Raw genomic sequence first — 16,892 nt, 5'->3', positions numbered from 1 at the left:
GGACTTGGAATTGGTGGTATCCTTATGCAAGATGGTAAACCCGTCGCATATCATAGAGAGAAGGTTGGATGGCGCATGCCTCAACTATCCCATTTATGACAAGGAACTTTATGCTTTAATTCAGTTCTTGAAGTTTGGCAACATTATCTTTGGCCAAAGGAGTTTGTTATTCATTCCGACCATGAGTCTTTGAAGTATTTGAAAATTCAACACAATTTGAACAAAAGACATGCAAAATGGGTTGAGTTCATTGAGTCCTTTCCATATGTAATCAAATACAAGAAGGGCAAGGACAATGTCATTGCGGACGCTCTTTCCCGCAAGCTCACCCTTTTACTCACTCGTTTGGATTTCCATGTTTTGGGTCTTGATGAAATCAAAGACCTATATGCCTCCGATACCTTCTTTGGCCCAATTTTTGCAAAGTGTTCTAGTGAAAAGGGCATCGATGATTTCTATTTGCACCAAGGATTCTTGTTCAAGGGCAACAAACTTGTATTCCCATGTCTTCGCTTCGCCTTTTGCTCTTACAAGAATCGCATGGTGGTAGTCTTATGGGACATTTTGGACGAGAGAAGACATATGCAATGCTATCAACTCACTACTATTGGCCAAGAATGTACCGCGATGTGGAACGCCTTTGCCGCCGGTGCACAACATGTTTACAAGCTAAGTCCACTTCCAACCCCTATGGCTTTTATACACCGTTTCCTATTCCTTATGCTCCTTGGTCCGACATAAGCATGGACTTTGTACTAGGATTGCCTAGAACTAAGTATGGTCATGATTCCATTTTTGTGGTGGTTGATAGATTCTCTAAAATGGCTCATTTTATACCATGCTCCCGAACGGATGATGCTTCACATATTGCCTCCTTGTTTTTTAGGGAAATTGTGAGACTCCACGGTGTACCAAGAAGCATTGTCTCGGACCGAGATGTCAAATTCATGAGTTATCTTTGGAAGACACTAATGGCCAAGTTCAACGTCAAGCTTTTGTTCTCATCATCATCGCACCCCCAAACCGATGGGCAAACCGAAGTGGTGAACCGAAGCCTCTCCACACTACTACGAGTCCTTGTCAAGAAGAATTTGAAAGCATGGGAAGATTGCATCCCGCATGCGGAGTTCGCCTACAACCGCGCCAAGCACTCTACAACAATGAGAAGTCCCTTCATGGTCGTATATGGGTTTGAACCACCTACGGTGATCGACCTACTTCCTATTCCGCTACATGAGCAAGTAAACATGAACATCGATAAGCGAGCCCAATACATGAAAAAGCTACATGAAGATACAAGGGCAACAATCGAGCAACAAGTCCTTCATCAAGCCACTAGACTCAACATGAAGAAGAAGGAAAGGATCTTCAATGAAGGAGACCTAGTGTGGATACACCTTCGCAAAGACCGCTTTCCTCAAGAACGCAACTCCAAGCTAAAGCCCCGAGGGGATGGTCCCTTCAAGGTCCTCAAGCGCATCAACAACAACGCCTACGTCATCGACATACCAACGTCCAAATACCTTGTGTTTAATTAGGTACATCGACCAAGACGCAAGCCATGGAGACCAAGCCAATGGGGAGGGAGCTGAAAATGAAGAAGATGGAGAACCAGCGCTCCAGCCGGAACTTCCGCCCCCTAGGACCGGAACTTCCGGCCAGATGCCTCCCAGATGCCATCCAGCGCCCAGGAAAGAGAATCCAGCCGGAACTTCCGCCCCGAGCGACCGGAACTTCCGCCCACCGGAACTTCCGCCCAAGTTCCGCCCCAGTTCCGAAAATGCACCAAAATGCCCCGGGATGTTACTGCAAGGAAATCGGTCGTTTTCGGAACTAGGCTGGAAGTTGCCGGAAGTTTCGCCCCGACCGGAACTTCCGGCCCCCAGGACCGGAACTTCCGCCCACATGCCTCCCAGGATGCTGTCCAGCCCCCTGTGAAGGGAATCCAGCCGGAACATCCACCCCGAGCGACCGGAACTTCCACCTGCGCGACTGTCAGCACAAACAACACTTTTCAGCATGTAACTTACCCCTTCGCCCCACCAACTATAAATAGCCTTGTTGGCTCAGATCTGAGATTCAGACTTGTTGTGAGATCAAACATGAGCTTTGCTCCTCCCTATGGGAAACCCTTCTAGATCCAAATCTATGAAGTTATCAAGACTCTTCTAAGGAATTGGTCTCTTCCATTCTAGGGATTCTAGTGTTTGTGGATCTTTTGCTTTTGCAATTCTATCTATTTGCACTCTTTGCCTCTTTGGAACTCTACCAATTGCTTATCAATCTTTTGTGAGGGATTCTATTCCTCGTGGGTCTTTTCCTTGCAATTCCATTGGGTTGGTGTATCGGGCCAACGAAGAACAACCGGTTGTGTGTGTGTTGCGTTTGTATCTTCGATCAACCCCACTTTCCACTGTGTTCTTCGCGTTCCTCCACCCCCCACGAATCCCATCCAAATCCGTGAAGATCGGACCTCACCTAGGGCTTAGCCCTTATTAGCTTACCTGCAGAAAAGTGAGTTTACTTAAATTAGTTTAAGAAAGCTCCCCTCCCCCGCCTCTACCAGAGGTGACAACGGGAAAATGTGGTGGACTCCGGACACCGAGGCGGTGGCCTCGGATGGTGAGGCAACACTGGCTTTGCGGCAAGCACCACACGCAGGTGTTGGCCTTCTTCTTGGCCGTGTGGACTGCCAGAAGATGACGGGTGTCAGCCGTGGAAGTCGGGCTGCTCGCCGGGTCCTCCTCTAGATCTGAAGATGACTCTTTCTCCAGGCTGCTTGCCAGGTCCCGCTCTCAATCTCGGCGTCCATTGCCGCCTGCCACACGACCAATGTGTCCTCTTGGAGCCGCTTTAATGATACATGCACGATCACGAAGGTTGCCTGCCTGGGGGCTGCCTCTTCCACCTATAACACAATGTGTAGGGCAGCCTGCTGGCGGGCAGCCTCTTCGGCCGCCCGCTCATTGATATCTTCGGCCGCCCGGTGGGAGTCTAGTTTTTCCTAGGAGCGGCGGTCTGCCGCCATGAACTAGCGGCCATGCTCCTCCAAGGCCACAGTCTGGTGGGACAGCTCGACAATGTTGGAATCGATGGAGTCGTCGGAGGATTCCAGGGCTCGCTGGCGCGCGCTCTGAAAGTACTTGAGGAGGACTCGATGGTCTATGGTGGTCGGCGCGCGCATGTCGTCCTCGTGGCCGACATCCTCGCCGCTCGCTATGGGGCTGAGAGGGTACCTCTCCATTGTGGCCCCGCTAATCTGAGCCCATGTAGTGGGTGGGGTGCGGTCAGACATGGCTACTATTGTATGGTCTAGCCGAGGTCCTCGCGGGCCCGATTTTGTAGGCACGGTGGCCTGCATGAAAAATGTGCGCCCAGGCGGGAGAAAGCGGCGGCGAAATGGGGCGCGTGGTGTGAAATAATGCGCGGGAGTGGGAGCGCTCGGTGGGAAACGGCGGCTGCTGGCACAAAACGGTGGCGCTGTCATTAGCCTCCGGTTAGCAGGAGCGACCGCCATTAGAGCATCTCCAGCCGCGTCCCCCAAAGCGTCCCCCAAACCGCGCCGGATTGAGCGTTTGGGGGACGTGTTTTGTTCGTGCCGCCTTTGGGGGATGTCGCTCCCCAGCCGCGCCCCCCAAACGCCTCCCCCAAACATTTAAAATACTTTTTTTTGGCATTTTTATTTCAATTTCCACAAACTAATACATAATTGGGAACGTGGTTTCCACAAACTAATACATAGTTGGAACCGTGGTGGACACAAATATAAAATATTGCAAATAAACTAAACCTAACTAGGCCGTGCATCGGAGGTTTCCTGTGTTCGCTGCTAAGAAAGAACACTCGAGGGCACACCCAGTCACCTAAACTGGAAAATCCAGCGGGAGGATGGTGCCCTTATTGGTTCTAGCGATGAGGCGAACAAACCTCCGTGCACGTATTCGCTGCGAAGAAACAACACTCAGTCGTCCTCCTCGTCGGTGTTGTCGCCGTGGGAGTCCCTGTCGCCGTGGTAGTCCCGGCGGCAGCGCCTCTCGTCGAAGACCTTGACGCTCATGTCCCTGTTGCCGAAGTAGGAGAACAGGAGGATGAAGCCGGCTTCGAGGCTGTGGTGGCGCGCGAACTTCTCCCAGCCGATGTTGAGGTACATCTTGCCGCGCGCGTCGTAGATCGCGTCGACGATCCACCGGTAGTAGCCGCATGAAGCCTCCCGCAGATGCATCTTGCGCGGGCGTACACCGCCGCCATACTCGGCGAAGGAGTCCGGCAGCCTCTGGATGCCGCGCGGGTCGCCCTTGAGGACGAGGACGAACTCGAACAGCACGTCCGGCTCCACGTCCATCTCCGACGATGAAGACGCCGGCGTGGGAGGCGACGGCGAGCGTTCAGCTATGCCGAGGCCACGACCACGGCCGCGGCCGCGAGGTCGGCCTCCGCCTCTACCAGACATAGCGTCGAGTCTTGTTGAGAGATGGTGACAGCTAGTGTTTGGGAGAGAGGCGCTAGGGTTTGTGTGTGAGAGGGACGATGAGAGGCGCCCCTTTTTATAGGCCGGAGGGAGGCGGATGAGCGGTGGCGCTCATTAACGCCGGCACGCAGAGCTAGGCGCGACGGGACGCGTCGCTGCGCTCTCTGCGAGAACTGCACCGTCGCTGCGCGCCAATAACTTCTGTCGCGAGATAGGCGACGGTTAGGTTAAAATTAATTGTGCCGCTGACGGGTCGGCCCCGCCACTTCCCGCCTCACTTTTCGGTGTGTCCGGCGTCCCCGGTGCGTCCCCTGTGGGACGGGGACGGGCTCGGGACACCGGACACCGTATCGGGGCGCGCCGGACAAAAATGGGCTGTGGGACGGGGACGGGCTCGGGGCGCCGGACACCGTATCGGAGCGCGCCGGACAAAAATGGGCTTTGAGGGACGTGGCTGGAACGCATTTTTTGTCCGGCGCGCCCCAAATCCCTTTCGGGGACGCGGCTGGAGATGCTCTTAGCCTTGGCTTCGCCTGCGACGCGGACAACTGGACCCATAAAATGTGGTCCGCCGTTGGGGCCAGTGGCAAGCACAAACGACATGGAGCTCTGCAAGCCACCGCAAACGGGCTCAAATAGATAGTTTGGTGGTTTGAAATGCGGTCTAACATTGGAAGTGACCTTACTAAAAGGGTGGATTCATCAATTAATAGTACCCAACTCGATCTAAATCTACATGAAAGAAATAATCTGGGTCTATAGCCAACCCGACTTTCACACCCAGCCGGCGGCGATCGAAATAGAAAGCTTCCATCTGCTATTTCGTTTTGGGGGAATTTAGGCTTCTATGCCAACTGTTCGACTAGGGTTGAAACTTTGAAATATGCTATATATACTGTAGATTACTAGCAAAATACCCGTGCGTTGCTACGTGCAACAACATATGAAATTTGTCAACAGTTTATGCTCTATTGAAAAGCAGAACTTACATCTAGTCGAACATATATCAGCATAACGGGATGATAAATTTGAAATACGCCATCCGTAGAAAGTAGTCCATAATTTTTTTAAGCTAACACTAAATAATAAGTAGTACTCCCTCCGTTCTCTTTTAATTGACTCGGATTTAGTACAATTTTGTACTAAATTTGAGTTAATTAAAAAGGACCGGAGGGAGTACTAATTTGAAGTACTTTCAGATTACATGAGTTGGAGTGAAATACTTATGAGAAATAGAACAAGACACTTACCAAGTGTTAGATTTCAGTACAGTTCGTAATAGTTATTGATCAAAAATATAGTACATGGTAAACACTTTCTGGAAATTTACAATGTAAATAATTGTTTATGTGAAGCTCAACTGACACTTAGTTGGGCTAGTTTTGTAAGAAAAATAAGACTTCGATGATCAACACTATTCAAAGGGATATATGAAACAATAATTAGAGCAGAAACTCAATTCGGCACATGGAAGCATATACTCCAGCTATCGAAAACATATTTTGAACTGTTAAAAAAATTTGAAGAAAACATTTGCGCTTATGTATCGACATTTTGCGTGCGCACATCAATTTTTGCGAAAACCGATATTTCTGTAACTTATGTGAAAAAGACAAAAAAAAAGTGTCACATACATAACCTTTTTTTACACCAAAATTTGTCTGTTTTACACATAACACTAAAATGTCGGTTTTCCGTGGAACCATTTTAAAAGTGTATATGCTCCGGGTGCCAAAACAGCACTCCCCAATTAGAGACCTATTTCGAGATCATAGATACAGTCAGTCTCCTACTAAAAACTGCAGGTGTTAGTCTAACTGGAGGAGGTTGTTTTCGTAGACCTAGTTGCATGCAGAACCTGAACAATATAGGCAGCACTTCCTCGGTTCCTCCTGCTTGCTTCAGAACAGAGCAAACTAAATTAGGAGCGCAAGCAAAACTGCACAACAGATTGGTCGCTTGCGCAGCTTTTGGCGTAGAGCCCTGCACGATGCGGCGCGCTCGAACAGTACGGCTGTCGGGCCAACATCCTTGTTGCGCTGCCGCGGCCTTTGGCCAAGCTGCTCTCAGTCGCAGCACTCACAGGCCGTGCTAAGGCCTAACGTGGGTGCGGTGACCAGGAGCACCCTTCGGCTCACGGCGCACCAGCACGGTCGCCCTCGGACCTTGGCGCCCGCTATGGTGTTTCGAATTGCGGGGGATGGGTGAGCTCAAGGGCTCCATGGGGCTTCGAATTGCAGGGCACTGGGTGAGCTCGAGGGCATGGCGTTGTTCCTGTCTCAAGTGAAGTAGGAGGATTTTGAGGCGACGGCTGGGCCGATTCCTCGCAGAGAGGCCTTCCCCAGCGCTGCACCTATCAATTCTTGACCAAGACTGGCCGAATGCGGCGTGAGCCTTTGGGATTGTGCATAGCTTGAGCCTCGGGGTGCAGCCATGGAGCGGTAGAATCAGCCTCAGGTGGTGTGCGGCAAGAAAAACAAACAAACCGGTACCGGCAGGGATGGTGTGGGCCGTTGCTTTGGGCTCGGCCCACTTGTCCCGTTCGGTCGATAGTGTGCAAGATCGATCAACCCTGACGTACGCGTACGAACAACCAATGCAAATTTAATAGTAAAGATTATATCATGGTGGCATCTCATTCTAGAGATTGCATCTCTTTTCTTGCCATCCACCCCGACCTTGCAGTAGGTTGCCGCACCTTCTCTGTTCCTTCCCCTGTCCTATCCGTCACTCTATCATGATTTCCCAATCTTGAAATAAGCCAATTCTTTCTCCCATGCCGCCAATAGCGACGGGCTGTGGAGTCAAAGTCGTCGTCAACGCCGGCGTCCTGTCCATACGCTTGGCATATTTTACGAGTTCCCCTCCCCACTCCCTCACCGCCGGTCACCATTCACAAAACAACTATGCAGCATTCCACGATCCTCCTCCTCGTCGTCCTCGCCACCTCGCCGCTGGGCACCACCGCAGCAATATCCGACTGCTTCGGCGGCGTATACGCGCCCAACAGCACCTACGAAGCCAACCTCCGCCGCCTGGCCGCGATTCTCTCTGCCCAGACCGCCTCCTCCCAGCGCCTCGAGGCGTCCCGTGACCTGGGATACTGGCCCAACCGGGTGCGAGCCTTCTCGCGCTGCTACCCTGACCGTCATCAGGGCTTCACCTCCTCCTCCTGCGCCGCCTGCGTCGCCGCTGCCTTCCGGGAGGCGGAGACTGCGTGCCCTCACATCACCAGGGTCATCGTCTTCCTTGGCAACTGCACTCTCGCTCTCGCCGATTACCCTAGATCTATCCCCTTCTTCGGTCAGTCTCTTTTTCCATCTTTCCTCCACCACAAGATAAGTTTCAGATTACAGCATCTACGCAATTTATTATGGCATTATTAAAATCTCTAAGTACTAGAATTGGGCTGTTGTATTTACATGATTCTGTGAATTAGTGGCATGTGTATTGTGCATTTCGACCTGCATTTGACAGCTTGCCATAGATAATACACATATATGACATGGCACCTTTTTTTTTTATTAGACTTTTGGGAGGTTTTTTCTTATAATATAGCCGTCTGTACAAAAATGAATGGCTAGAAATAAAGGAACAATTTAGCAAACAAACCAATTCTTCAATCGTTTGTGAGTTATAAGGAAACAAGAGAGGATGTTACTCCAACGCAGAAAAACTAAACCAAGAAACACGATGTGCAATCTTCAGGCACCACATCGCGGAATGTCCAGCATTTAGTCAAGCTATGATTTACAAAATTTACCCCCCATGTCATTTATATTGATCATTTCAGATTGTCTCCTTATGCTCTACGTTACTGGTGCCTATATTCTAATGTTTTGCCTCTACAGAGGGAAGCTAAATAATGTAGGACTATGCTGATCCAACTTTCACATGTTGCGAGTTTCACAGGACCTAGCAGTTGGTTTGAATTCTTGGGTGCAGGACTGCTATTTCAAGCAATCGGTTTTGCGTGGCTCTTCTTCCTGCTTCTGCAAGAATGGCGTGACAAAAGAAGAGCCTCTATGATGTAAGTTTCTAACTAGAAGCATCAAATTTAAAGTTGTCTTGGGAGTTGGGATGAATATATGAAACAATCTAGCTTCTCTGAAACTAAAAACTGAACTAGCTCCTTTCAAACTAGCTGTCTAACTATTTTATATTTCCATTTTCTCACTAAAAACATATAAATTTACAAAAAAAGGTGTAGATTTACGACTTCTCTAATGTAAGGAACAGATTTAAAAAGAATAGAAACATCTTAAAATAAATGAGCTTAGACTTACAGTGTTTCACCTGCACTTTTTTTTAATGTAATGTGATATCCCGTAAGTTTGTTCTCCTTTCTGACCTGAAAAAGCATAGGAGAACATAAATTTATTTACTTACATGTTACATGATGCAGGCGTTCTAGCTCTATTCCTTCTGGAGATCAATAGTTCATCAAACTTGGTCACACACTTCTGGGCATCAGCCTATACTCCATGAAGAAGAAAACACAAGTCACGCACTACAGTCAATACATACATGTTTATGTCAAGAATGAGTTGGTGTTTTATGGGCAACCCATGGTTTGATATTGTCCTCCAGTTTGAAGGTTTCAGCTTCGATCTTTACGAATAAGTTCAAAACATCCACTTGACTCACTCTGTTGTTTTCACCCAATTCTTCGATCTGCATCTCTGGATATGTATGTAATCCCAACTACCTAGAAATAGAGATCCAACTGGGCACAATTTCTGATTACGCAACCCTAACTGATTAAGTAAACTCTTAATGCCTTGGTTAGGTTCACTGGTTTCGACATTACATGGGCTTATTTCTCACATAGTGACTTGTTTGGATTATTATGCAAAGACAATTGGTGCGAGCATGTGTCAAATTGGCAGAATAGGAAAATGGCAGCGGATATCAACAACAGAGCATAGTTCTCCCCCTAAGAAATGCAGAGCATAGCTCACCTCTACGCTCATAGAATCAGTGCATGGTTCCACTAAAGTAAATCTTCACTTAAAGGCTTGGTTGTGTTATGCCATTATCTGGAATTACGCATTAGATTAACATATGCAAAGCAGAGTATTCACTAGCAGGTCATGTGCTCTCCGTACCTGCTATCACTGGCTAGAATAAAATGAGTAAGAGAAGAATTTGAATGAAATTTCAGTCAGTAGGGTATTTTGAAAAAACCACAATTCACGATAGCATGGGACAAATGATACTTGTATAAACTAACTCCTTGCAGTTAACGATCTCTTGTGCCCTTTGTAAATTAATCCCCTCGGAATCAGCGTTTCATAGCAACTTTCCTTGTAACTAACAAAGACTGAAGTTCTTTGACTATGCTTTTTTTGGGCTCTTTCACACACCTGGTGCTTCTTCCTCCATGTTATCCCTCCAAACCAACTATTATATATCCCTACCACTCGAGCAATTTCGTGGCCCTCTCATCTTCATTGCTAGACTGGTGAATCAATTCCGATATAATAGACTGTACCATCATCGTGTACTAGTAATAGTTGCTAAACTTCATATCGCTCTACACATCACACCATGTCCATGTGGATTTGGTACCGTTTCTACCTCATTTCCTTTGCCATCCTAGTCTTGCCGCTTGCTGCCAACTGTAACGCCATCTGCACTGGCCATGGCAATCGCACAGCCAGCAGCAACTATGAAGCAAACATGCGCGTCTTCATGGCCATTCTCCCGAACAAGACCTCCTCCATGCTCAGCCGCTACGCTAACCATGACACTGGGGACGGCATGTACGCTGTATCACACTGCCACAACGGCACAAACTTCTCATCCTGCTGGGCCTGCATCACCTTTGCCCTCCAAGAAGCACAGACAGTGTGTCCTTACCAGAAGAGTGTTGAGTTCTCCAACAGCAATTGCTCTCTCAAACTCTCTGCAATCATTTACCTAGAAACTGTGGATTTTCTTGTCCTCAAACACGATGGAGACAAAGGTGAGTCTATTTCTTTTTTAGGGCACCGTATGCTTCTTAAGTTATTCTCAATCTCAAGTTTTTGTTGGACAAGAAACCACGACGTAGATTGGATATGTAAAGCTATAATGTGACCCGATCTTATGCAACAGTAACCAGATAGCATGTTTAAGAAATTATGTGCAACTTTACGTTTGGAGTTGCACATTTCGATGTACAAAATGGCATACGATATTTTTCAACATACAAACTTCATATGTGCAACTCAGTGAACAAAGAGTAGATTTTTCACATGACAAATAGAAAATCTACTGCTACAGGTATAATGATTTGCAATTCTGTCAGTTGATTATATTTATAACCGCAGACCGTAATACAAAGGAATCATGTTGGAATTTCCAAATAAACATTGTAGTGTGGTTAGCCATGTGCTTACTAGTCAGAAAAGCCGGTATAAAAATAATAATATCTAGGTGCTCTTTTAGCACCGAGAAAGCTTCATGATGCCTAGCAGTGAAGACGTAGTCACTGAAGCAGTAAAAATATACTCGAGGACAAGAAAGCTCCTGCTGAGCAGTTTACTTCAGAATTAGTTATAAGGAATTCCATGTAACCAAATGAAAACAATCGAGACCAATATGCTCAATATGCGGGTATATATGTTGGCCAACTACAAATCACCATAGCATGCAGCCGATCCTCATTAGGAACCAACTCCCGATTAGGTAATGATAAATTGTGACCTTGTAATTAGCTTGTATGTGAGGTGTGAACTTCCAAGATAATGCCTTATAAAAATAAATTTTGAACTTATCTACCTTTTTTATTTAAATCAGTAAATCAGTGTGGAGTTAACCTCCCTATACACACGCCTGGTAATTTCTTAGGTACCATCAAACAAGCACACAAATCAGAGTAATTCCCCTTGACCAGCCCCAGCTCAACCAATTGCATGGACTGATTGATTTCTACATGAACAAAGGCTAAAAGATGTAGGTTGTCAATTTGTTTTCTTTAGATGGATTTTCTTATCGCATTTTAATTAGATGGATTCGATTTCACTCTTTACAAATGATTAATGTGGTAATAGAAATGCTACATATCAACGTGAAACCATTGAATACAGCTGAAAAGAAAAGATCAAATTAAACAATTACGTGTTCGGCATTTGTGAAGCATTGATTTTCTTCCATGTTACTCTCTTTCTTACAAGATTAGTACTGCATCATGACTTGATTATAAAGAACGATATTGTAGCCTTTTAATATGCAGTGAGCTATTTAATACAACTTACTGTGGAACCTTGTAAATTTAGTAACGCAAATATATCACTGGTATATTCATGCTTGCTTTGTGCAATATGTGATTTCTTTGACAGCACATTCAAATAATTTTCCTCAAAAATCGGAAAGAAAGACAATGTTCATCTGCACTGAACTGAAACTTTGTGTATTGCACTCCAGAAGGATTCTCTGCGATGAGAAATGTGCCCATGGCTATAGAGAACATCATGGCGTTGGTATTTCAAGCAGTTGGATTCGCATGTCTTTTCTTCCTACTTCGACAGGACTGGCATGACAGAAAAAAACGATCTATGATGTAAGTTTCACACAAAAATGAAACTGTTGTTAAATAATCCGAACTGCTATATGACAACTGAGTCTACAGGAAATTCAGATAACTTTACTAGTTGAGAATGTATTGTATCATGAAAGCATATTCTCTAGTTAACTTTAGTCGCATATAATGCAGGCATCCTAGTGATCCTCCATCTGAAGACAAATGACTCATCCGTCTGGGCCAAAAATTTCAGCAGCTGCGCCTTCTCTCATGCAAAAAAATAATACTGGTATATCTACATATATCAAGAATGGATGTTTTCGTCAAGCTAATGATTGCTTTTAGATCGTCTTCAAAAGCAACATCAACCATTTGCATTTATCCACTCCACTTATTATGTTACTGATAGTGATTAGTAGCCTGTAAAACCGGATATCCATCACTACGGGAGAATTTCCGTACGACGGCCAGGCGATGTGCCGACGGCCAAATGTCGGGGCCGTCGGCACAGTAGCCTCCGGAGCGCGGCGACGAGGATGACCGTCGGCGTTAAATTGGCCGTCGGTACAGGCTGGAGGTGCCGACGGCACCGTCGGCACAGCTCTGGCCGTCGGCACATGACCAGTCTGGCCGTCGGCACAACTTTTTTTTCTTTTTTTTTTCACTACAGAACTGTGCCGACGGTTAAACCGTCGGCATAGCTTTTTCCTATTTCTCAACGGCAGTCTTCAAAAAAGCATAACTAAATCATTCTAACTGAGAAAAATAAGTTATAATATATCAAATTTTGCAGAAAAACAAGATCTATCATAGAAAAATATCAAAAATGGAATATTTCAAATACCTAAATAAATTATCTTATAAATGAGCTATAATGTTCGAGGTTTCATGGCTTTCATACACGCCAAAAATGAAAAAATGGTCGCTCGTGGGTCGGATTAGAAATCCGCGTCCAGGGTATTGCTTACCATCCTAGGGCCCACACATGTGCTAAATATGACCTCGTTAGGGAAAATTATGCCATGTCGAGGCCGTTTCCCACCTCATTTCCCCTGAAATCCATAGAACTCCGGACGTGATAGCTCTTTTCGTGAAGGGTTTTCCAAAATAATTGCCACATCCCAGTTTTGACAAACGGAATAGTTACTATGACATATAAAATGATGCCACGCGGCTCCGTGAGATTTTTTGACTTCGTTAAAATTGCCATCTGGCCAAAACAGCCCCCGGGACATGCGGTATCGCCGTACGGGCGTGCGGGTGCACCCATTCGCGAAAAAACTAAACAGACAAAAATTAGCACATATAATGATGCGTCGTAGAACTAAAAATATTTTTTCCGGAATTTCTGGAGCGACGGATAGTTGAGCCCTAGTTCAAATCCGGTCAGTTTCCAGCGGATTGGGCGGGACACCGCCGAAAGCCGCATGAGTTCCCAAAAAGCTAATGCGTGCACATGTCATGTGATAGGTGGTGCGTAGGTGGTCTACTATCATCGCACGGAGGTTTCACGTCATACTAAAATGCGCCCCATGTAGGTGCTTCACAAATAAAAACCGCTAGGGCACGCTAAAAATGAAAATATGGTCGCCCGTGGGTCGGATTAGAAATCCGCGTCCGGGGTCTTGCTTCTCATCCTAGGACCGACACACGTGCCAAATATGACCTCATTTCGGCAAACTATGCCATGCCGAGGCCGTGTCCCACCTTATTTTCGATAAAGTCAACCAGATTTAAACTAGAGGTACTTGATCCATTGCTCATGATTTTTGGGTAAATTAAATTGTAGGTTCAAAATATGATATGGATGTCATATTTGTATTCCTCTTATTTTTCTGATCAATTTAGACATATTATTTGCCAAATTCGTATTTCATCGATATTACTTATTCCATATTAAATAAAAAGACAAAAATTAAATCATTTAATTGTTTTTCAAATTCTATATTATTATTATTTATATATATTCATTGTTGTTTACTTAAGTAATTGTTTAGAATTCAAAAATATAGAGATGTGGCAGCACGGTCAAAGGGTTAATATGATTGATATGGTAGTATTAACAACAAGAGCGTCATTTCTTTCATGGAAGCTCATCCAAAGAGAACCAAGAAGTTAAGCGTGCTGGAGCTGGAGTAGTGTGAGGATGGGTGACCAACTGGGAAGTTTGAATACAAGTACAATTTGACCTAAGATTAGATGTACTAAGTGTAAGTGTGATTGTGAAAGATTAACAAGTAAAAAATAATAAGAAGAAAATTGAAAAAAAAATAAAAAATATATTTTTCAAAAAAATATTTTTAATCTTTTTTCAAAAAAAAAATTGAAAATTTTGAAATACTATGCCGACGGTTATACCGTCGGCACAACAATCTGTGCCGACGGTGATCGGGCAGTCCCGACCGGAACTATGCCGACGAAGCTACGCCGACGGTCACCGTCGGCACAGCCTGTGTCGATGGCCTTCCTTGCTGTGCGGCCGTCGGCACACTGGAGCTCTCCCGTAGTGCATGTAACGTCTGTAACTCCAACTTCTCCTAATTGTGCATTCAGCTCGTGTATAGCGCATTATGTTTCTATGCAAGGGTTTATCTCCAAATTACATTCAGTAGTTATTGTATATTTTTAAACACGGTTATTTAACTCGTGGTAGTATCTAAGTTTTATGTGTGTAGGTGCCACTGGTACTTACCCTCGCCGTTCTTTCTCTTTTGTCTATTCTCCCCCTTTTGTTGGCAACTGATGGACTGACTTCGATAGGTACGAGATGACGACGTTAGCAAGGTTACCCTTCCGGCTTGGTCTGGACAGGGTTTGGACGCCACTGGTTATCTTCAGAACTCTTAGCCCCATTTGTATCTTGTCCGTATTCGGACGTATTTGATCTTCTGTATAATTCGAATCTTTGTATTGTATATTTGTATTCTTAACTCGTTGGAGTCGTTGTTGTAATATAAGTTTTCTTGTGGGCTCTATTGCAAACCTGTTGTAATGTTACTGCTCGTGGTAATTCATCTGGCATCACATGTGTGATTCATCGCACACGTCGTGTCGGAGGGCGTCTCAGAATCAATATCGTGCGGATTTCGGCGAGATCACTGGAATCCTCATGGTACCGGTTCCGGGGCGTCACACCTCCCTTCCTAAAAGTATAGTATAGTATGTATTTTGTTTTCATGACAAGATTTTGACCAGCGATTTCTCGATGAACACGAGGTTATATGGCGTGAGATTTGTGTCACCAGATTCAATTAAAAAAATATTTTGTTATTATAGAGATTTTGTATCACATAAATCGCATATTTAAAAAGTAATTGTTGGCCAAAGGTTTATCCAAAAAAACTTGTAGAGAACCTAAAGAAAATATGGAAAAGATAAGATTAAGAATTACCCATTTCCTTAGAAATTTTACTATCATAATAGTTTCAGATAACTCTAGTAAATGGAGATATGGTTAGGACCTAGGAGCCTAGTAGATATTAATCAGATAGTAATTCTGATTAGAACAATCCATGTAATCATAGCAGGTTGTAACAAATATAAAGCTGTAATCTATATTATATATTATATAAAAAGTGAACATCTTTGCTTGCACCATAGCAGTGCGGGTACTCTTCACGCGCGACGCATGAATATCCGGCAGAAATTCATCGTCGGCAGAAATATTCAGCTTCTCCAAAAAAAAAATCATGTGCCGATATTAACTACGAAATAGATATTTAGCTATTTAGTAGTAAGCCTTTCATGGTACAAATTTCTGCAGACATAGGAAGAAACTTATTCATTCTCTTTTACAGGATGATGGAACAATTGAAAGACACGAGCAACTTAAAGTTTATATTACTAATTATTATCAAGGCTTGTTTGGCGATCCAGTGGATAGTAATCTTTAAGATTGATGACATTCCTCAAGTTTCCGTCGAGGAAAATGCCTTTGTAACAGAAGAGGAAATTAAGAAAGCGTTTTTTCAGATGGAACACAATAAGGCTCCAGGTGTGGGTGGTTGCCGCGCTGTGTTCTTCTAGAACTTTTGAGAGATAGTTAAAACAGACTTGTTGGAAATTTTCACTGTGCTACATGATGGAAAACTTGAGCTTTTTCATATTAACTTTGGTGAAATTATTCTATTACTAAAGATTAATGAAGTAGAAAGGATTCAAAAATACATGCCCATTTGTCTCCTTAATGTTTGTCATTAAAGTCAAATGGTCTTTCCTGCATCAGACACTCGGGGTGAAAGGTTTTTCATCTGAGTGACACGCTCTTATCCATAACTTTATTTTCGGTGGAAGTGTTTTCATTAAAGTCAAAGATGACGTTGGTAGATACTTCTAGGTGAAAAATGGTTTTTGGGAAGGTGATATATTATCACCAAAGTTATTTAACATTGTAGTTGATATGCTAGCTGTCCTTATTGAGCGTGCTAAGGCTGATGGCCAAATTGAAGGGGCCGTTCCTCATCTTATGGATGGTGGATTATCTATTCTTCAATAGGCCGACGATATGATTATATTTATGGAGCATGATCTAGAAAAAGGCGAGAATCTGAAATTAATTTTATCAGGTTTCGAGCAATTATCTAGGTTGAAAATCAATTTCCATAAGAGTGAATTGTTCTGTTTTGGTGATGCCCAAGATGATATCGGTCAGTATGCGCAACTTTTGGCTGTCGGATTGGCCAGTTTCAAATTAGTTATTTAGGCATTCTGATTCATTTTCGGAGACTTACAATTGCTGAATGGACTGTAGAAGCGTCTTAGTAGTTGGAAAGAAAAATTACTATCTCCTGATGTAAGATTGGTACTCATTACTCAAGTTCTAACAAATATGGTGTTTTATATGATATCCTTCTTCCAGTTACCCAACGGAGTCTTGCATCAACTTGATTACTACCGATCAAGGTTTTTTTGGTAAGG

General features: G+C 44.6%; 1 protein-coding gene and 1 pseudogene across 1 annotated transcript; one reads left to right on the top strand and one right to left on the bottom strand.

Annotated features, from left to right (window-relative positions):
• Window positions 1-16,892, bottom strand: part of LOC124672653 — a 106,906-nt pseudogene that overhangs the window by 70,990 nt on the left and 19,024 nt on the right.
• On the top strand, window positions 7,343-9,294 carry LOC124669570 (cysteine-rich receptor-like protein kinase 10). The gene is made up of 3 exons (XM_047206165.1): window positions 7,343-7,771; window positions 8,381-8,498; window positions 8,874-9,294. The coding sequence occupies exons 1-3, from the start codon at window positions 7,375-7,377 to the stop codon at window positions 8,905-8,907; spliced, it is 549 nt and encodes a 182-aa protein (XP_047062121.1). The 5' UTR covers window positions 7,343-7,374; the 3' UTR covers window positions 8,908-9,294.

Source organism: Lolium rigidum, chromosome 7 (genome assembly GCF_022539505.1).
Source record: "Lolium rigidum isolate FL_2022 chromosome 7, APGP_CSIRO_Lrig_0.1, whole genome shotgun sequence".
Lineage (NCBI taxonomy): Eukaryota > Viridiplantae > Streptophyta > Magnoliopsida > Poales > Poaceae > Lolium > Lolium rigidum.
This window is presented reverse-complemented; position numbering and strand designations above follow the sequence as displayed.

Coding starts and splice junctions, on each gene's coding strand:
- LOC124669570 (XM_047206165.1), top strand. CDS start 7,375: ATGCAGCATTCCACGATCCTCCTCCTCGTCGTCCTCGCCACCTCGCCG. Junction 7,772..8,380: donor TAGATCTATCCCCTTCTTCG/GTCAGTCTCTTT, acceptor CGAGTTTCACAG/GACCTAGCAGTTGGTTTGAA. Junction 8,499..8,873: donor AAAAGAAGAGCCTCTATGAT/GTAAGTTTCTAA, acceptor TACATGATGCAG/GCGTTCTAGCTCTATTCCTT.